The 22,919-nt window shown below is 44.2% G+C and overlaps 1 protein-coding gene across 3 annotated transcripts in view; it reads right to left on the reverse strand.

The window, feature by feature from the left end:
- Positions 1-22,919, reverse strand: part of ints4 (integrator complex subunit 4) — a 60,106-nt gene that overhangs the window by 8,966 nt on the left and 28,221 nt on the right. For all 3 annotated transcript variants that reach the window (XM_048533136.2, XM_048533135.2, XM_048533137.2), the window contains exons 14-20: positions 21,812-21,945; positions 20,214-20,371; positions 15,392-15,485; positions 10,460-10,540; positions 6,770-6,900; positions 1,939-1,998; positions 1,312-1,471 (exon numbers count right to left, since the gene is read on the reverse strand). In XM_048533136.2, coding sequence (XP_048389093.1) covers positions 1,312-1,471; positions 1,939-1,998; positions 6,770-6,900; positions 10,460-10,540; positions 15,392-15,485; positions 20,214-20,371; positions 21,812-21,945 — 818 coding nt within the window. The remainder of the gene's footprint in view (positions 1-1,311; positions 1,472-1,938; positions 1,999-6,769; positions 6,901-10,459; positions 10,541-15,391; positions 15,486-20,213; positions 20,372-21,811; positions 21,946-22,919) is intronic.

Consider the following 22,919-nt stretch of genomic DNA (forward strand, 5'->3'; position numbering starts at 1 on the left):
TGTCAATCTCACTGGAAAAGTAATCCACATCGCTGGTCTAATGCACTGGGAACACAGGTTCAAATCCCACCATAGGAGCTGGAGAAATTAAAACCCAGTAGCAACCATGACAAGTATCATCCAATGTTGTAAAAACCCATGTGCATCACTGATGTCCTTTGGGGAAGGAAATCTGTCATCCTTTCCTGGTCTGGATCTAGAGCCACAGCAACGTGGTTGACTCTTAACTGTCCTCCATAAAGGCTGAGGATGACACTCTATCCTAGGGCAATAAACGTTGGTCTTGGCAGCAACACCAACCAGCAAGGACATAGGCAATTTTGTCCAACCGACACACCCTGGAATTTATCTCTACTTGAGTTCAGTCCTAATATTCAAATCAAACAAAGAACTGTAGAGTTCTGAAGAAGTCATACCGAACTCAAAACGTCACCTCTGCATTCTCTCCACAGATGCTGCCAGAGCTGCTGAGGTTTTCCAGCCGTTTCTGTTCTTGCCCGTTCTAATCCTATCTCCCTTGTGTGTTTATCCAGCTTTCTCTTGGGGACATCAACGCTGACTCATTTAAACCACTCCCTGTGGCACAGAGTTCCACATTCACACCACCGTCTGGGTGAACATGTTTCTTCTGAATTCCTGATTGGGTTTTCTCTTAATAAGTGTTCATGGGACGTGGGCATCACTGTTGAAGCCAAGACTTGTTGCCCCTTGAGAAGGTAGGTGTGAGCTGCCTTCTTGAACCGCTGCAGTCCATGTGCTGTAGGTGGACCCAAAATGCCCTGAGGGAGGGAATTCCAGAATTTTGACCCAGTGACGGTGAAAGAATGACAAATACATTTCTGAGTCGGGATGGTGATTGGCTTGGAGGGGAACTTGCAGGGGGTGGTGTTCCCATGTATCTGCTACCCCTGTCCTTTGCAGAGGTCATGGGCTGGGAAGATGCCGCTAAAGGAACCTTGCTGAGTATCTGCACAGCATCCCGTAGACAATACACACAGTCCACAGATTTGTTCCTTTAAATGTCTATTCTATCTAAATCTTTCGCAGTTTGAAAGCCTCAATGAGTCATATCCTCAAGAAAAGACATGACTGAGAAAAGAGAACCAGCCTATTTATCCCTCAGCTGTTACCTTCACAAGCCCAGTTCTGGCATCCTGTCAGCAAATTCACACCCCTTCCCTGCATCTGTGCATATGTTTTCCACAACTAGCATGTTATACTGTAATCAAGATTTCATACAAATTTAGTATAACGTCTCTACTTTAACTTCTATCCTTCCAGAAGTAAACACCAGGTCCTAGGAATGCAAACCTGTTCTGGGAGGGTGAGAAGGAGGAAGCTGCTGTGCCGTAGAGTGGTCTGAAGGATCTTCACCATCTCCGCAGGCTTGCAGGCCACCAGTCTCGGCATAACCTCCAGCAGTTTCTCAATGAAGCTGTCCTGTAGATAGTGCAGTTCTGTCGCAAAGTACCTGGAAGTGACGAGGAAAAGGATGATTAAAATGCAATGCTGAAACAAAGGGACGTGATGAGGAGTTTGTGGGGAGGGAGCTAAGGGTGTGTCTAGAGAGCAATGGTGAGGGGAAATCTTAAAATCAGATCAAGTGCAGGACTAAAAAACCCAGAAAGGCAGTGATTAGGACCCCTGCATTTTAGAATAATCACCTGCATTTCGGTAGAATTTTTAACATCACAAAAACACTCCAACCAGCTTCTTAGGACCATTATTAAAAAAATCTTTGACACTAGGCCCAAATGTTAAGGCAGGCATCCAAATCATTTGGTCAAAGAGGTCAGTACAGGAGTAGGGGCAAGAGTGATTGAACAAGACAGAGCAAGGTGGTCTTGGCGGGGGCTGGTAGGAGGAAATTACCATTTTATTTCCCCATTTACATTTTTATTAAGCTTAATTTAGTTCTCAAACTGCAGCACTGCTTACCTTGGAAAGGACTCAATCTCTTGCAGAAACACCTCACACATGTTTATCAGGGTTTCCATCCTACAGTAAACAGGCAAACAGAAGGAAGTGAGACTTTAATGAGAATACCACACTCACAGAACAACGGAAATGTGTATCTAAGAAGGCCATTCAGCACACCGTGCATGCATCTGGTGACAAGGAGCTGTCCAGTCTAATCCCACTTTCTGAGTTCATAGCCCTGAGGGTTATGGTGCTATAATTCTGTTTGAAGTGTGATAAGGATTTCTGCCTCTACATCAGAATGCACAACATTAGTTATAAAGTTGTATAGCACAGAAACAAACCCTTCGGTCCAATTAATCCACACCAACCCGACATCCCAATCTGACCATTTCCCAGCATTTGGCCCACAGCTCTCCAAACCCTTCCCATTCATATACCCATCCAGATGCCTCTTAAATGTTGTAATTGTACCAGCCTCCTCTATTTCCCCTGGCAGCTCATTCCATACGCCCACCAACCTCTAAATGAAAAAGTTACTCCTCAGGTCCTTTTAAAATTTTTTCCCTCTCATCTTAAACCTATGCCCTCTAGTTTTGGACTTCCCTACCCTGGGGAAAAGACCTTGGCCATTCACCCCATCCATGTCCTTCATGATTTTATAACCCTCTATTAAAGTCACCCCTCAGTCTCTGACGCACCAAGGAAAAAAGGTCCCAGGCTCTTCAGCCTCTACATGTAACTCCAGTCCGGGCACCATCCTTGTAATTTCTCCATCCTCTCAAATTTAACATCTTCCTCATAGAAAGGTGACTAGAATTGCGCACAGTATTCCAGAAATGGCCTCAACAATATCCTGTACAGCCACAACATGACATCCCAATTCCACCAGTCAATGTTCTAACCAATTAAGACAAGCATGCCAAATGCCTTTTTCACCATCCTCTCCACCAGCGACTCCACTTTTGAGGAACTATGAACCTAGGGGTGCAGGTATGTTTGTTTGACAACACTGCTCATGACCCTACCAGTAACTGTACAAACCCTGCCTTGGTTTGCCTTATAAAATGCAACACCTCACATTTATCCAAATTAAACATCAGCTATTCCTCAGCCCACTGGCCCATCTGATTAAGGTCCTGTTGTACTCTGGGATATTCTTCTTCCCTGTCCACTATGCCACCTATTTTGGTATCATGGTGGCGTCATCTGCAAACTTACTAACCGTGCCTCCTATAAATCATTTACATAAATGATGAAAAGCAGTGGACCCAACGCCAATCCTTTCAGAACACCACTAGTCACAGGCCTCCATTCTGAAAAACAATCCTTCATCAGCACTTTCTGTCTCCTATCTTCAAGCCAATTTTGTATCCAACTGGCTAGCTCCCCCAGAACTCATGTGCTCTAACCTTGCTAAACATTCTACCATGCAGAACCTTGTTGAACGCCTTGCTGAACAGACAATGTCTACCATTGTGCCTTCAATCTTCTGTGTCACTTCTTCAAAAAATTGAATCAAGACACAATTTCCCACACACAAAGCCATGCTGACTATCTCTAATCAGTCCTTGCTTTTACAAATGCATGTAAATCCTGTCCCTCAGAATACCCCATCAACAACTTATCCACCCCTAACGTTAAGCTCAGTCTATAGTTCCTTGGCTTTTATTTACAGCCTTCCTTAAATAATGGCACAAAATAAACCAACCTCCAGTCCTCCTGCACTTTGCCCGTGACGATCCATGACATAAATACCTCAGCAAGGGGCCCAGCAATCTCTTCCCTAGTTTCCCACAACAGTTCTGGGAAACACCTAGTCAGGTCCTTGGGATTTATCTACCTTTATATATTTTAAGACCTCCACCACCTCCTGGCCTGTAATACAAACCCTTTTCAAGACATCACTATTTATTTCCCTTAATACCCAGCTTCCATGTCCTTCTCCACAGCAAATGCCGAGGCAAAATATTTGTTTTGTATCTCACCCATCTCCTTTGGCTCATGACGCACTGAATTTCCTTCATTATCCAATACAATCACGGCTTTTACTGCATCTTTCCTCCATTGCTCCCTACATCCCCAGGTTCTCTGGGAAGCCTGTCTGTTTCGCCTCAAATGGAATTAACATTGGAGGATCCACAGCCCTCTGGGGTAGGTAATTCCAAAAGATTCACAACTCTCAATGAAATAATTAGGTGTCGGAGTAGGCCACTTGGCCCTTCGAGCCTGCCCCACCATTCAGTAAGATCATGACTAACTCCACCTTCCCAGCTACCCCCTTGATAATCTTCCATTCCCTTGCTCATCAAGAATCAATCTATCTCCACATTAAACGTACTTGAGGACTTTCTTTCTGAAAAGGTGATGGAAGCAGAGTTGCAAAGATTCATGATCCTCTGTGAGGAAATCTTTTTCACCTCCATTTTAAATAGACAATGCTTTTTTTAAACAGTGGCCCTTACTTCTAAACTCTTCCAGAACAGGATACATGGTTCTCATATCCACCTTGTCAAGACCCATCATGATCTTGTATGTCCCAATCGAGTTGCCTCCTAGTCTTCTAAACTTCAGCGAATACAAGCCTAGACTTTCCAACCAATTCTCATAAGGATTCAGTAAGGATAAAATTTTGGTCTTAAATGAAAGGCCCCTTATCCTGAGACAGTCTCTGTGATTTAGAATTTTCAGCCAGTGGAGGCAATCTCTCAGCAGTGACCCTTTATAAGCTCCTCAGAATCTCTGCAAACCTTTCAGGCCATGGGTTCCAGACCCTCAACACGCCTTGCATACAAACCTTTTTCCTCAATTTCCCTCTAATTTCTACAGCGTGATTCAATCCAATAACAATTTGGCTGAGTAAAAGAAAAAAAGGCACAGTGAGCATTTGTTTTTCTTGGACTGGGACTGGTACTAGGGAGAACTACTTTGCTTGTCACAGGGTACAGATGGACCTCAAGAGAATACAGGCCGGAGGAATAGGTGGATGTGTGGCAGATTAAAATTATTGCAGTGTGAGGTGAAGGGAATATTAAAGTCACTGGATGTAGGTGCAAGCCCAGGATTTGTTGCCCGTCCTTAACTGCCCATGAACTGATTTGCCCTCGAGCCTATTTCAAAAGGCAAAAGAGATCAAGATCATTGCTATGGGTCTGGAGTCACATGTAGGCTAGACCAGGTAAGGATGGACGATTTTCTTCCCTAAAGGACATCAGTGAACTATATGGGGTTTTACAGATGATGATCATTTCATGGTCACCATCACTAAGACTAACTTGATATTCCAGATTTATTTATTTTATTCATTCATGTGGCTTGCGTGTCACTGGCCGAGTCAACACTTGTTATTGACCCCTGGATGCCTTTTAGAAAGTGGTGAGCTTGAGCTGTCTTCTTAAACCACTGCAGTCCACGTGGTATAGATGGACACACAATACCCTTAGGGACGGAATTCCAGGGTTTTGATCCAGTGACAGTGAAGGAACAGCAAGATATTTCAGCAAGAAATTAAGATGGCGAGTGGTTTGGAAGGAAGCTTGCCGACAGTAATGTTCCTTGGTCACAGAATGCTGAGAGGAAATCCGACAAGTTACGAGCAATCTTGACACGGTAGATCGGAAAAAGTAAGATTCTACTGGCTTAAGAAGCTAGAACCAGAGGCACTGACGTAAGATGATTAGCAAAATAACCAACTGCAGAAGGAAAGTTATTTTTAAACAGAAGATGGTTAACCAGTGGTAGGGGAAGATTTAATCACGACTTACAAGAGCGAACTGGACAGCATCTGGTGAGAAAAGATTGATATTTGTAGGGTTACAGGGAAGGACAACAAGTCAAATGGCCTCTTCCTTTCGTCTTACCATTTTAGAACTCTGGTTATGACGAAACATATCGACCTGATAAATCAACTTTATTTTCTGCTCCACAGATGCTGCCGGGGTAACTGACACTTTCCTGTCATTTTTATTACTATCAATGACTTCATGTGCCCTCACGAATGACCTTTCTTTCTAGGGAAATAAGCCCTTCCAATCCATTCCATGATGGCCTACAACTCAATTAAAACTCTCCTCGGTCTTCTCTTTTCCAAAGAAAACATAAACATGTGGCATCAATATCCTAGAGCTGTTTCTGATCAGCGAGATAGCTTTACATACAATATTACTCCTCAGTTAAAGATGACAACTAGCAAGAAAAGACAGCAAGGTGACCTACGTTTATGAAAGGGCTTGACAGCACAGATTTCCACCGGTAGGACAGAGCAGAAGTAGAAGCAAGCATCACTAATAAATCCAATGAGGAATCGATGAGGAAGGCCTTTACCCAGAGAGTGGTGAGAAGATGAAAGTGACGACCACAGGGAGTGATGGTGGTTGCGGTGAAGAATATCAATACATGTAAGGGGAAATTCACCAAACACATGAGGGAAAGCTGATGTTGACAGGATTAAAGGAAGAGGGAGTAGCAGGAGGCTCATGTAAACTATAAACAGGCCTGTTGCATTGTGTAGTCTGTAAACTATATTGTAACACCCATATAATTATGTAAAATACCCATCTCACTTTCATTTTAAATGTACTATTTACCACAGCCACTTTGTAATGAGTTTCACATTCCAGCCAGTCCTTACGTAAGGATTGCTGAGAAAAGACACTTTGTTGAAGTTTTGCACAAATCAGACCAATTTGTGGAAGGAAAATAAATTTATACTGGTTTGACGAGTACAAATGTTCCTCTTTCTATACAATGGTATTTCTCGGTTACTGTCCTGCTGAGTGCTTTCCTCCCCCAGTAAAAATTAAGTTCTGCACTGCAAAATGTCAATCTACCTCTTCAGGAAGATTCTTACCCTCTGGTTGTCCGAGCAGTCAGAATGAGCTGCAGTGCTTTAGCCTGAAGCCGCATGTGGTGGATGATTGCAATGTGTCTACTCTCCAGGCCACTGTATAGAAACTCCAGTTTGTATGTGTGTTCCAGAATCTGTAGGCAGAGGGACAGAAGGGAAGACAATTGTAAAACGTGCAGCTAAATAGGATTCCTTTAAGGCACTCAAACAGCTTGAAAACAACTCCTGCATTTGGATCGCACCTTCTTACATCTAATACCTCAAAAACACTTCAAGCAATATGCCACATGTGGAATAAGTAACCTTGATTCCATATCAGCAGCTTTCAGTCAGTGCCGTTCGCAGCTCAATGAGTAAGCACTCTTGCTTCATAGTCAGAGAGTTGTGGGGTTGAGCCTCACTCCAGAGTGGGTGTGCACTGCCGGGGGTGAGGTGGGGCACTGCCCGGGAGAGAGGTGAGAGGGTGTACACTGCTAGTGATGTGTGAGGTAAAGGAACATGTAAAGGTGGGGTCATGAGTGGGATGTTCAATGTCGATGGTGCAGAACAGGTTCTTGGGCTAACAGTGATGGGGTGGGGAGAGGTTGTCCAGTATTGGAGTGAGATAGAAGCTCCATTTAAATAGAGTGCAAGTCAATGAACTAAAGAGAGACTTTAAGGGGCATACGTAATTTACACTGCAAAAAGGGGGAGGCAGCAAGACTCAATATTCTGCTTCCCAACTCTTCTTTTCACTGGTTCCTTGTTGGAGCCAAGGTCAAAATGTAGAGGCTCCAGTCTAAAATGGCGAGTGAACAACTTAAATTGCAGTCAGCCACTGACCAGGAAACCTTAGGCCAATTATTTTGAGATCTATCATGTAGTTTTACATCATTTACAACAACAGTTTACATTTAAGTAGCACATAGCATTGTCAAGCAAACCTTGACTCTGACATTGGGACAGGTGACCAAAATCGGCATCAGTGAAGTTGGCGTTCAGAAACAGAAACAGGACAGAACTGGTGCACTGATATGGGAGGACTGCATTAGAACAGAATACAGAGTTCAAAGGAGTGAGGCCAGGGAGGGATACGAACACAATGTTGAGAATTTTAAGATTGATGTTGCCGCCCTGGAAAGCAACATGGGTCAGTGGGCACAGTGGCAATGGGCAGACAGGCCTTGGTGCAAAGCTCCTTCAGGTCTGTGATAAAAAGAGAGCATGTGACACAGCTGACACTAACCTGAAGGAATGGTGATATTCAGCAACAAGCTGCTGAGCAAGTAAGTTATCAGGAGAACAATGAGCTGAGTGTCAGCCACGTTCCAACTGCTCCGTCAAGTGATCACCTAAAGAACTACCATCTGTGAGTTTTGAGAAGATTTGTAGCTCAGGTTGAGGTTCTGGATGTGAGTTTGCTCGCTGAGCTGGAAGGTTAGTTTTCAGACGTTTCGTCACCATTCTAGGTAACATCGTCAGTGAGCCTCCGACGAAGCGCTGGTGTTATGTCCCGCTTTCTATTTATCTGGTTAGGTTTCCTTGGGTTGGTGATGTCATTTCCTGTTCTTTTTCTCAGGGGATGGTAGATTGGCTCCAAATCAATGTGTTTGTTGATGGAGTTCCGGTTGGAATGCCATGCTTCTAGGAATTCTCGTGCATGTCTCTGTTTGGCTTGTCCTCGGATGGATGTGTTGTCCCAATCGAAGTGGTGTCCTTCCTTATCTGTATGTAAGGATATGAGTGATAGTGGACATGTAATGAACATCAACTAGCCACAAAACGACATGACCCACTATCACTCGTATCCTTACATACAGATAAGGAAGGACACCACTTTGATTGGGACAACACATCCATCCTAGGACAAGCCAAACAGAGACATGCACGAGAATTCCTAGAAGCATGGCATTCCAACCGGAACTCCATCAACAAACACACTGATTTGGAGCCAATCTACCATCCCCTGAGAAAAAGAACAGGAAGTGACATCACCAACCCAAGGAAACCTAACCAGATAAATAGAAAGCGGGACATAACACCAGCGCTTCGTCGGAGGCTCACTGATGATGTTACCTAGAATGGTGACGAAACGTCTGAAAACGAACCTTCCAGCTCAGCGAGCAAACTCACATCCAGAACTACCATCTGTAATAGAACAGGTGCATAGTGCTTAGGGATAACAAGGTGTAGAGCTGGATGAATACAGCAGGCCAAGCAGTATCAGAGGAGCAGGAAGGCTGACGTTTCGGGTCTAGACCCTTCTTCAGAAATGGGGGAGGGGAAGGGAATTCTGAAATAAATAGAGAGTGGGGGGGGGGGGGGCGGCAGTTGGAAGATGAATACAGGACCAGATAGGTGGAGAGGAGACGGGTAGGTCAAGGAGGCAGGGATGGAGCCAGTAAAGGTGAATGTAGGTGGGGAGTCAGGATGGGGGTTGGTCAGCCAACGGAAGATGGACAGGTCGAGGAGGCGGGGATGAGGCTGACAGGTAGGAGTTGACGTGGGACGAGCGGATAGGTGGGAGCAAAGACAGGCAGGTCAGGGAAGCGGGGATGGAGCTAGTAAAGGGGCTGGAGAATCTGAAATAACGAGGAGGATGAACACAGCAGGCCAAGCAGCATCAATTGGCAGTTCTTACCATCTCTGAATCCCACAGTGCTTAGGGGCAGAATTAGACCATTTGAGCCTGCTCTGCCAGTCACTAATATCAATGCTGATCCAACTGAAATCACGAATCCATTTTGCTCTTGCCCTGCTTGCCCTACACCCATCCCCACCAATGCCCTTAACTCTCTTGTCCTCAGACGAAAATCTATGTAACTCGTACACTGACACAGCCTCCACCGATTTCTGGAGAAAACCTCTACAGGCTAACCACCTTCTGAAAGAAATGATTTCTTCTCATCAGTTTTGTTTCATTTTATCAGGGAATCTAGGATACTCTCCTTGTATCCACTCTGTTAGTCCCCTCAGGGTTTTATATGCAGGGCTGTCACTAGGGGCATGTGGGTCCCAGGGCAAGTCATTGCAAGTCTCCCACTCCTTTGCTTCGACCTCCCTATCCCCAGGTCTGACTACTGTCTTTCCAGGCCCAGGCAGACTGGCTCAACATTGATACTTCCTTTCTCAGTCTGTCCATCCACAACCTGCTTGTCTCCTGCATTCGTTGGACAGAAGCAACCTCTGATAAGCAATTTTGTTTACGGCGGTGAACTTCTAATGCTTTCAAGGGCAGGTTCGCTCCCAGTGCTGTGACATGCTTGAGCACCGGTGCCTGGGGACCTGGAAGACTCCCCCAAGGAGGAAGACCCAGGGTGCACACCCTGAATTGTCCCACCCTAGAGGCAGATCTGCTTCACTTTTAGACTGTACACTGACCAAAACCTGTCGTAGCCAATGATATCATTGACCTTGCATATGCTCCACAACTTTCTGACTCAGCGACAGATGTGCAACTTCTTTAAATGCACAATTCACATAACAAAGTGGCTTTTAAACAATCTGCTGATATCCTTACAAAGTTCTTCAGCAGCTCATCACTGCATTGCTCTCATCAAATCAGGCAGCCGTACTTGGCTACAATTGAACAATACTCTAATTTGAAGTCTGTTGTTTGCACTGAGAGGGGTTATGGACCATAAGGGGCAAGCGAAGATGGGGACGGAGGAGGGAGGGTAGCAACACGAAGGGGCAGGAGTGAATGAACCTTACCTGTTTGGCAGCAGCAGCTGCCATGGCATTCTGTTTGAGGTAGAGTGGGGCAGCCACATTCCACAACTTCTCCTGAAGGCTCTGTGGGGGTGAAAATGACATTTCCTTTCAGATTCTACCTCATTGAGAAATGTCGCAGAATACACACAAGTACACACTCACACATGCACGCATGTATGATAGCTGCTTTCAGCAATATGTGCATTTGCCTGGGAAGCAAAAAAACTGGAATCCTCCTGAATGAGATGTTGCTGACCCCTCTCGTCTCACTCTCATCAGGATGAATGCAAGAACGCCAAAAATCAAGCAATCACTAAGTAAAAGTCTCTCCTGCCCAAGGGAGAAACTGAAGCATTAAAGAAATCCAGATTGAATTTTCATCTTCACCGACGGTGGAATACAGAGATATACAGGAAACAGGATGAGCCCATTCAGACGTTAGAGGATGTTTCTCCATTTAGTTAGATCATAGTTAATCTCTAACTTATACTGACCACTAGCCTTGATTTCACAACCCTTAATACATGCTCAACAAAAAGATTTATCGATCTCAATTTTGAAATTTCCAGTTGACCACCAGTCTCAGCAGTGTTCCAGCAGAGGGAGTTCCAAATTCCCACTACCCCTGAATAGCTACTTAGGCTTGTTCAGGACACCCATGAGAAGGGATGGTTGTCTCTGCCTACCCAATCAAATCCTTTTATTATTTCAAACTCTTCAATTCATTTGCCCTTAAATCATCTACACTCAACTAAGCACAAACAATCTTTAAACCATTCTACTCACCCTTAGGAATAAATGAAAATGAGAGCAAGTTACAATTAAAACGGTTTATACATGTTCAAAACAGAAAAGGCCCTGCAATAAAAAAAGCAGTGTACTATTGAAAAGACTGACATGATGACAAAGTTTTGCATCTTGCACTCACAAAGGCAAGAATGCCACATTTCAAACAATCTCACAACTATTTGTAAGAGGTGAGAAAAGGTGCTGATTGGTTGGCAAGTTCACAATGATTGCATTCTCCATGGCAACACCTTGACCAAGGAGAGACTACAGGTTACACAGGCCACCGGGTAATTTAAAGAAGTAGCAATACATAAACGCACATCCTCGTACATGTCTGATGGTAGGGCAGACCAACTGTTTAGACACAGGATGGAATATTATAAAGGTTTATAAGATTATAAAATTAAGAAGGCTAAAAGGGATCATGAAATATCTTCAGCGAACAGGGTTAAGGAAAATCTCAAAGTGTTTTATTCATACATAAGGAGCAAGAGGGTAACTAGAGAAAGGGTTGGCCCGCTCAAGGACAAAGAAGGGAAGTTATGTGAGGAGTCAGAGAAAATGAGTGAGATTCTTAATGAGTACTTTGCGTCAGTATTCACTGAGGAGAGGGACATGACAGATGTTGAGGTTAGGGACAGATGTTTGATTACACTAGGTCAGATCAGCATAAGAAGGGAACTGGAAGTGTTGGGTATTCTTAAAAGGCATAAGGGTGGACAAGTCCCCAGGTTACTGAGGGAAGCAAGAGAGGAAATAGCCGGGGTGCTAACAGATATCTTTGCAGCATCCTTGAGCATGGGTGAGGTCCCAGAGGACTGGAGAATTGCTAATGCTGTCCCCTTGTTTAAGAAGGGTAGCAAGGCCAATCCAGAAATTATACACCAGTGAGCCTGGCATCAGTGGTAGGGAAGCTGCTGGAGAAGATACTGAGGGATAGGATCTATTTACATTTGGAAGAAAATGGGCTTATTGGTGATAGACAGCATGGTTTTGTGCAGGGAAGGTCATGTCTTACCAACTTGATAGAATTCTTTGAGGAAGTGACAAAGCTGATGGATAAGGAAAGGACCGTGGATGTCATATACATGGACTTCAGTGAGGTGTTTGATCAGGTTCCCCATGGTAGGCTGATGGAGAAAGTGAAGTCGCATGGGGCCTAGGGTGTACTTGCTAGATGGATAGAGAACTGGCTGGGCAACAGGAGACAGAGAGTTGGAGTGGAAGGGAGTTTCTCAAAATGGAGAACTGTGACTAGTGGTGTTCCATAGGGATCCGTGTTGGGACCACTGTTGTTTGTGATATACATAAATGCTCTGGAGGAAGGTATAGACGATCTGATTAGCAAGTTTGCAGATGACACTAAGATTGGTGGAGCAGCAGATAGTGAAGGGGACTGTTGGAGAATGCAGCAGAATATAGATAGATTGGAGAGTTGCCCGGCGAAATGGCAGATGGAGTTTAATCCAGGAAAATGCGAGGTGATGCATTTTGGAAGATCCAATTCAACAGCGAACTATACGGTAAGTGGAAAAGCCCTGGGGAAAATTGATGCACAGAAAAATCTGGGTGTTCGGGTCCATTGTACCCTGAAAGTGGCAATGGAGATCGATAGAGTGGTCAAGAAGGCATACGGCATGCTTTCATTCATCAGACGGGGTACCGAGTACAGGAATTGGTGGGTCATGATACAGTTGTATAGGACTTTGGTTCGGCCACATTTACAGTACTGTGTACAGTTCTGGTTGCCACATTACCAAAAGGATGTGGATGCTTTGGAGAGGGTGCAGAGGAGGTTCACCAAGATGTTGCCTGGTATGGAGGGTGCTGGGTATGAACTCAGGTTGAATAGATTAAGATTATTTTCATTAGAAAGACGGAGATTGAGGGGGGACCTAATTGAGGTCTACAAAATCATGAGGGATATAGACAAGGTGGATAGCTAGAAGATTTTTCCCCCCAGAGTGGGAGATTCAATTACTAGGGGCCATGATTTAAAGATGAGAGGAGGAAAGTTTAAGGGAGATATGCGTGGAAAGTTCTTTACACAGAGGGCGGTGGGTGCCTGAAACGTGTTGCCAGCAGAGGTGTTAGAGGCAAGCACGATAGCGTCATTTAAGATGTATCCAGACAGATACATGAATGGGCAGGGAGCAGAGGGATACAGATCCTTGGAAAATAGGTGACAGGGTTAGATCGAGAATCTGGATCAGTGCAGCCTTGGAGGGCTGAAGGGCCTATTCCTGTGCTGTAATTCTTTTTGTTCTTTGTTCTGTTTGAGTGACCTGGGAGGGATTGGGGTCAGTGGTTAGCACTGTTCCCTCCGAGCACGACGGACGCCGGCTCAATTCCTCCTTTATGTGAATTGCACACAGAAAGTCACCCAATCTCCCCATGGGTTTCCACTGTGTGCTCCGGTTTCTTCTCGCAGACCAAAGAAGTGCAGGTTAGGTAGATTGGCCATGCCCAGTTGTCCACAGTGTCAAGGGATGTGTAGTCTAGGTGTTTTAGCTATGGCAAATGCAGAGTTAGGATAGGGAGGTGGGTCTGGGTGGGATGCTTTTCGGAGGGTCAGTGTGGACCTGATGGGCCAGATAGCATGCTTCCATTCTTTAGGGATTCTATGATTCTAAAACTCAGGACAATCAGTCAGGATGTTCGCCATATAAGGGTCAAGGAACTTACTATCGGCGGGCCACCATAAATCTTGATTCACTAAGACAGATGAAAGTAAGTGACAGAGATCACTTTCCATGCAAATAGGAAAGTGTCCGGAGAGAATGAGTAGACAGTACAGGGGGCATGGAGGGTTGGCAGTGACAGAGGATGTATTGAGAGGAAACATTGCTTGTAATAGTGAGTGTTAGAAGAAGGTGGATACAGTAGCAGAATTAGAGCGAGTGTGACGTGAGGTATCAGAAGATAGTGCCACTTCCCCTAACCGTGGAGATGGTCACTCCTCCAACAGCGCTGAGCATTCTTCCAGACAGGTGGGACTGCTCTAAGCCAGCTGCCAACCTCGGATAATGGCAACATGATCTGATGGCATGGCCTCTGCTGTTCAGAGAAGAGCAAGTTCTGTGCCGGCAGCACCCTGTCCAGCAGGTGTTCCAGGTACTGCCTACGAAGCAGGGTCAGGATACCCTCTGTGTCCAGGGCAAACATGAAAAATTGTGCAGGGGGTCTCCGGACTGTGTGCAAATCTGGGTGGACAAGGGCCTTTTAAAGGTGACAGTGGCATAAGGGATACCCATTAATTTAAGGATATCACGGCGGTGGTGAGACAGGGCTGGAATCAGATATTACGGGTTTGGTAGATTGTTACTGAGGTCTGGCAAGACACAGTGAGAAAATTTTCTAGGCTTTGTAGCGAGAATCCCAGCACAAAAAAAGACTCAACACTGATACTTAGCCAATAAGTGCAAGATTCAGCCCATTGTCTCTGAAGTTTCCCCTGCAGGTCAGGGTTCAAATCTCACCTCTAATATTCTTTCTAATCTACAGATCAATTAATCGGATAGCAGAAGTTTTATGGGACTGAAAGGCCTCCTCCAGGTCCTGTTCAAACTTCAGAAAACTTGGGCCTAAAACCCAAAGTGACCTCAGTGAATCTTCCAAGTTATAGACTCATAGAGCTGAACAGCACAGAAACAGACCCCAAACAGACCCTCAAGTCCAACTCATCCATGCCGACCGGATATCCTAAATTATTCTAGTCCTATTTGCCATCATTTGGCCCATATCCCTCTAAAACCTTCCTATTCAAGTTCAAGACAATAATTGCCAAGGAGGGTTTATTCCACATTTCTCAGCACTTAGCCTATGGCTGTACCTACACCAGGCGAACACCAACAGGTGGTGAAGGCAATTCACAAACATCTCACAGCAAACAGAGGTGGCACTGAACCTCCTCTCTGCACCTACATTGACAGAAGCCTTTATGATCGTTTTCTTAATTTGCATCCTTTGGCTATTGACCCTCCTGTTATTTGAAACAGATGCTCTGTACTTCAGTTTAACATCACCCTATTAATTATCCATCACATTTTTTACTAAATCCTTTGCCAGTCGCTCGCTTTGAAGGTCCGCACACAGCAAGGTGGAGATACAAAGCAACATTTTAACACAGCACACACACCCTACCTTCATAAGGAGGAGCTGGCACTCAAGGTAGGTGGCAGAAAACTCCGCTATTCCTGCCAGCTCTGGCTGCAGCTCTCCTAGTCGCTGTAGGTCACTGTTTTGAGAAGAAAGACATTTTTAAAAAGAGCATCACTTGCACAGTCTCAATGGAATCAATAAAGTCCTGCTCTGAACTTTAACCTTTAGTAGTTTTGTTGGTGGCACTGAGAGTATCCCCAGCAACGGCCATTAAAATCATTCATCCGGAAGGAGGCCATTAGGCCCATTGTGTGTGTGCTGGCTCTTTGAACAATCTGACCAATTAATCCCTTTGCTGTGTTTTCTGCAGAACTCTGCACAGTTTTCCTTTTCAAATATAAGAGTCCTTTCTGGAAGTTACAAACAAACTTGCTTCCATTGCCCTTTCTGGCAGCACATTCAGATTACACTTACTATGTAAAATGTCTCTTAATATCCTGCAACTCCTTTTAAAAATTAACTTGGACCTGTGTCCTCTGGTTACTGATCCTTTCAGCAATGCATAAGTTTCTCTATATTTATTCTTTATCCTTTATAATTTTGAGCAACTTGACCCAATCCTCACTCCTTTCACATCTTTTGTGTTTTGCACACCACCTCAGCCTCTTCATCTGACTGAAGTCCCTCAACTTAGATTCCATTCCAGCGAACTTCTGAACATTCACAACCTTCCTGAAACGTGGCAGAGATTGTACATTTGAATTTATTTGCAGGCATTTTTTTCAAAATTTTTATCTTTCATGAGATCTCTGAATCCCTGGCAGGGCCAGGATTTGCTGCTGATGCTTAAAAATGTACACACTAACACACTGAAGTGTTGTATTATCACAGGACTAGCAATCCACAGGCCCTGGGGCCATGGGTTCAAAAGAAACAACGGAAGTTGTTGGGATTTGAATTCAATTAATAAATCTGAAATTGAAAATTAGTCTCAGTGAAGGTGACCATGGAACTATCATCATCATCGATCGCACACATCATCTGGTTCATTTGGGCTTCAGCACAGTCAACATGGTACTGTGTGAAGGAAATCACATCTCACAAACATGACTGAGTTTTTCTGTGGAAGTAACCAAAAAGGTTGGTGAGGGCAGAGCAGCAGATATTGTTTACTTAGATTTTTATAAACCCTTTGACAACGTTCTGCACAGTAAATTAACTAGTAAAGATAAATCACATGGGATCAGGCTGAAATTGCCAATTAGATACAAAATTGGCTTGATGTTAGGAGACTGAGGGTGGTGGTGGAGGGTTGCTTTTCAGTCAAGAGGCCTGTGACCAGCAGTGTACTACATGAATCGATACTTGGTCCACTTTTGATTGTCATTTATATAAATGATTTGACTGAGAATATAGAAGGCACGGTTAGTATATTTATGGATGACATCAAAATTGGTGGTACCGTGGACAGAAAAGATGGTAATCTAAGATTACAAAGAGATCTTGATCAATGGATCAAAGGGTTGATCAGTGGCAGATGGAATTTGGATACATATGAGGTACTGCATTTAGTAAAAGAAACAAACGGCAGGACTTACACAATTGATAGTAAGGCGCTGGGTACTGTTGTTAAACAGAGACCTAAGGGTGAAATTTGTGTCGCATGTAAACAGGCTGATTGAGGAGACATTTAGCACAACTTGCTTTCATTGCTCAGGCCTTTCAATATAAGAGTTGGGACATCATGTTGAGGTTGTTCTGAGGAAGGGTCACTGGACCCAAAACGTTAACTCTGGATTATTTTTCTTCGCGGATGCTGCCAGACCTGCTGAGCTTTTCCAGCGATTTGTGTTTTTGTTCCTGGATAGGCTTGGACACTTTTCACTGGAGTGTAGGAGGCTTGTAGAATCATGAGGGGTGTCAATGAGGTGAATAGCAGGGGTCTTTTCCAAGGGTGGGAAGAGTTCAAAACTAGGGGCATATTTTTAAGGTGAAAAGAGAAAGTTTTAAAAAGGACATAGAACATAGAACATAGAACATAGAACAGTACAGCACAGAACAGGCCCTTCAGCCCACAATGTTGTGCCGACCATTGATCCTCATGGATGCACCCTCAAATTTCTGTGACCATATGCATGTCCAGCAGTCTCTTAAATGACCCCAATGACCTTGCTTCCACAACTGCTGCTGGCAACGCATTCCATGCTCTCACAACTCTCTGCGTAAAGAACCTGCCTCTGACATCCCCTCTATACTTTCCACCAACCAGCTTAAAACTATGACCCCTCGTGCTAGCCATTTCCGCCCTGGGAAATAGTCTCTGGCTATCGACTCTATCTATGCCTCTCATTATCTTGTATACCTCAATTAGGTCCCCTCTCCTCCTCCTTTTCTCCAATGAAAAGAGACCGAGCTCAGTCAACCTCTCTTCATAAGATAAGCCCTCCAGTCCAGGCAGCATCCTGGTAAACCTCCTCTGAACCCTCTCCAAAGCATCCACATCTTTCCTATAATAGGGCGCCCAGAACTGGACGCAGTATTCCAAGTGCGGTCTAACCAAAGTTTTATAGAGCTGCAACAAGATCTCACGACTCTTAAACTCAATCCCCCTGTTAATGAAAGCCAAAACACCATATGCTTTCTTAACAACCCTGTCCACTTGGGTGGCCATTTTAAGGGATCTATGTATCTGCACACCAAGATCCCTCTGTTCCTCCACGCTGCCAAGAATCCTATCCTTAATCCTGTACTCAGCTTTCAAATTCGACCTTCCAAAATGCATCACCTCGCATTTATCCAGGTTGAACTCCATCTGCCACCTCTCAGCCCATCTCTGCATCCTGTCAATGTCCCGCTGCAGCCTACAACAGCCCTCTACACTGTCAACGACACCTCCGACCTTTGTGTCGTCTGCAAACTTGCTGACCCATCCTTCAATTCCCTCGTCCAAGTCATTAATAAAAATTACAAACAGTAGAGGCCCAAGGACAGAGCCCTGTGGAACCCCACTCACCACTGACTTCCAGGCAGAATATTTTCCTTCTACTACCACACGCTGTCTTCTGTTGGCCAGCCAATTCTGCATCCAAGCAGCTAAGTTCCCCTGTATCCCATTCCTCCTGACCTTCTGAATGAGCCTTCCATGGGGAACCTTATCAAATGCCTTACTGAAGTCCATATACACCACATCCACAGCTCGACCCTCATCAACCTTACTAGTCACATCCTCAAAAAACTCGATAAGGTTTGTAAGGCATGACCTACCCCTCACAAGCAACATTTTTTTTTAAACAGAATCTGGCTCTTGTATGGAATGAAGTAGTGGATGCAGGTACAGTTACAACACGAAAAAGACATTTGGATAAATACATGAATAGAAAAGATTTGGAGGGATACAGGCTAAACGCAGGGAAGTGGGAGTAATTTAGTTTGGGAACATGGTCAGCGTGGACTAGTAGAACTGAAGGGACTGTTTCAGTGCTGCATGACTCTATTAACATTTCTTCAGGAGGGAAATCTACCATCCTTACCTAGACTGACATACATGACTGCAGACCCTGTAGCAATGTGGTTGACTCTTAGCAGCCTTCTGAAAGGGCTTGAAAGATTGATTAGTTAAACGGCAATTACAACTGGGCAACAAAGGCTGGCCCTGTCAGTGACATTCCCCTGCTATCCCATTAGAGAGACAACTGGTGGTGGCTTAACCAGAGGGTCACCAAGCCTTAGGCCAGGTGTGAGGCTGAGAAGGAGAATCCTTCATGGTAACCACAGCCAGTGCAGAAATTGAACCAACATTTCCAGGCATCACTCATTCTGAATGTTTAGCTCAGTTAGGTGGATGACTGGTTTGCAATGCAGCAACACTCAGATCCTGCAAAAAGGCACAGTGTCCTCTGTTTTAGTAATAAAGGCAAAAAGAACTAGAAAAGGGTGGTGTTGTTAGACCTCAGCTGGAGAAATGTATACTGCTGTGGGTGTCATATAATGGGAAGAATGCAAAAGCATTGCATGAAATACAAAAGCAATTTATTAGAATGGTTTCACAAATTAGAAATGTCAATTATGAGGACAGGTGGACAAAGTTGGGAGTGTTCCTTCGGATAGAAGGCTGCCAGAAGATGTGACACAGGTTTTCAATAACATGAGCGGCCCAAACAGGGTTAAGAAGGAGAAACTAATCCCACTTGTTTCTTTTTTAACAAGGGGGTGTTTCTTTTTTAACAAGGGGGTGTAGATTTAGAGGAATATGCAAATGAAGCGAAGGTGGTGAGAAAAATCTTCTTTCACATAGTGAACAATTAGGATATAAAATGCATGGAGAGGCAGGTTCAACTGTGGCTTTCATGAGGGCTTTGTGTTTTGTTCATTCATGGGATGTGGCCATCACTGACCAGGCTAGCATTTATTGCTCATCCCTTACGGACTCTTCACTGTACTCTGGGCAATCACGTTGCTGTAGGTCCAGAGTTACATAAAGGCTAGAGCAGGGATGTGAACCAGAAGGGATTTTCCAACAATCAATAATGGTTTCATGGTCATTGTTAGACTCTTAATTCCAGATTTCTTGCGGCCAAGGTAGGATTTAAACCCAGGTCCCCAGAATGTTACCTGGGTCACTGGATTAAGTAGTTTAGCGACAATATCACAAGGCCATCACTTCCTCACTGGATGGTAATTTGGATAGAAATGGTGTGCAGGGCTATGGGGAAAAGGTAGGAGATTGGCACTAAGGGATAGAACCATGATGAGCCAAATGCCCTCCTTCTGCACCATATCAACTCTATGATTCTGTGATGTTAAAACAATGATATAACCAATTCTTTAAATAAAACATCCCGCAGTCATCATTGGAAATTCACACCGAATTGTTAACTTTAAGAGATCCTGGGCTCCCTGGGTGTCTAGATGTTGGATACTCTGAACCCGGTCAAGGCTTTGCTGCACAAACTGTCGGGATGAGTCTTCACTTAGTGCCGCATTCGTAGAATCTGAGACAGACACTATCTTCCTGCCTGGCAGCTGTAAAAGAAAGACATTGCATAGTGGTTGGCGATGTTTCACAGTTTGGATTAAGCACTGAGAAACTGTAACATCTTTTGCATGTTTTGCCACGACATTATATTTGCACAGTGCTCATGGCAAATAATCCAGCCTGTTGGCACAGGAAGTCAACGTGCAGCAATTTGCAATTGCTGTGTTTGCATTTACTCTTTCCGGTGCCGAGCTCGATGTCAGGTGATCTATATGCTCTAATTCCTTTGTTTAAACTTCATAGCTCTATGGTACATTTCAGATGGCATTTAGCAGTCAACCGTTGCAGTGGGCCCAGATTTGCATGCAGACTAGGCCAGATACAGGTAGTTCTGCTATAAAACATGTTTCGTTAACGCGAATTGGCTGTAATGCGATTGATGAATAGTGGGCAACAAGGTGTAGGGCGGATGAGCACAGCAGGCCAAACAGCATCACAGGAGCAGGAAGGCTGACGTTTCAGGCCTGAAGAAGGGTCTACACCCGAAATGTCAGCCTTCCTGCTCCTCTGATGTTGTTTGGCCTGCTGTGTTCATCCAGCTCTACACCTTGTTATCTCAGATTCTCCAGCATCTGCAGTTCCTATTATCTCTGATGAACAGTGGACACTGTCTGGATAACGTAAACTTTCTGCTGTACAGATGTAGTGACTTTTTATAGTGATTTGCCTACAATGCAATTTTCTACAGCACAAGGTCACACAAGAATGTGTTACAGGACAGCTACCTGTACAGCAGATTTTCTTCACTAATGGACATTACAAATGGATTTACAAATGTATTTTACAACAGTTGATACAAAATTGCTACTTGGCTGGCTTTTAATTCGAAGCTGTTCTCCTAAATTCAAATTTCACCATTTGCCATGGTGGGATTCGAAATTACGTTCATAGGAAATGGGCCCAGGGCTTTGGGTTACTTGACTAATGATAATACCACTCCAGGTTGCAGTAACAAGCAAAATGGGTTTTTATTAATGTCTAATTATTAATCTTTTGTTAATGTTAATTGGGAAAGGAAAGCTGCTGTCTCACCCAGTCTGGGCCTACATGCGGCTTCAGTCCCACACCAACCTGCTCCACCCTGACCAGGTCTTTGAAGCAGACAATTCACTCAGTTGTCGATGCCTGCTTACCACCCTCTCAAGGATAATAAGGATGGCCAATAATGTCTATCCTTGTAAGTAACACCAACAATCCTAGTATTAATATTGACAGAACGTTCAAATATCCCAAAATGATCCTTTCCTGCACTCTTCTCTAGTGTAAACATTTCTAGTTTCCTTAAAATTCTGCCTTCTGCCGGTATCTAAGTCAGTGTCCGTTAAATTGCACTCCACTGTGCCATTACAGCCCACACCCCAGGGTCTTCTGCTCTCCGCAATTTGAACTGGAAAAATCTTTGTGGCTGTAGCCTGTATTTCACGTACCTGTAACGGTGGCACCAGATGAGAGAGGCTGTCCCGAAGGTAGGCATAGTGTCGGAATGTGTGATCAGAGAAGAGTGCTGACATGGTAGGACAGGTCTTGGCAGCGTTGAATACCAATACCAGAACAGCAATATCTAGCACAATCTGGAGTTAAGGAAATGCAGAATGACCTTCCTAAACCAAAGAGACTCCAAAGAGACAACACACCCATCCAGACAGGTATTCACTCACAGACACTAAAATACACAGCATCATTGCCACCTTCATTCATTTTACAGCACGGATTTATAGAAAAGTTAGCATCATAAAATGAACATAATGTAATTTTGAATGTCGCTGACTAGGCCGGCATTTATGTCCCGGCAATAATGAGCCTGGAGTGGTTGACGTAGATATCATTAGACTGATTTCCATTTCTCTTAAGAAATGAATGCAAATTTCACCATCTGCCAAGGCTGGATTCGAAAGGGAGCCCCCAGAACATTGCTTAGGTCTCTGGGTCAATAGTCTAGTGGTAACTGGGGGGGGCTCTACTGTGCCCACTTGTGGGCGCCACAGTACACGAAAGATGTGAATGCTTTGGAGACAATGCAGAAGAGATTTACAAGAATGGTTCCAGGAATGAGACTTCAGCTATGGGGAGAAAATAATACTTTGGGACTGTTTTCCTTAGAGGAAGGCAGCTAAGAAGAGATCTGAGTGAGTTTTTCAAAATTGAATTGGCTGGATAGAGTGTATCAGGAGAAACTGGCCCGGTTCATAATGGAAAAAAAACAAGAGGGCATCAATTTAATGTGATTTGCAGAAATGGCAACTGTGATGTGAGAAAAGTCTTTTTGTGCATAGTAAGTAGTTAGGGTATGGAATTATGTGGAAAGTAGTTTGGATTGAGGCATTCAAGAGGAGCCTCCAGCTTTGCTTTCAGAGATGGACAGTCCCGAATGGTAAATTCAGCACTTATAGTTTCCATTCTAAACTTTGAGCTTAAATCACATTTTATAGCAAAATGGTTTTTCCCTACCAACCTGCAGTCTGATATATGACCCATTTGAGAAAAAGCGAAAACTTTTGTTGAGAGAGATAGAACACATCCATCTGTGATCAACAT

Source organism: Stegostoma tigrinum, chromosome 6 (genome assembly GCF_030684315.1).
Source record: "Stegostoma tigrinum isolate sSteTig4 chromosome 6, sSteTig4.hap1, whole genome shotgun sequence".
NCBI lineage: Eukaryota > Metazoa > Chordata > Chondrichthyes > Orectolobiformes > Stegostomatidae > Stegostoma > Stegostoma tigrinum.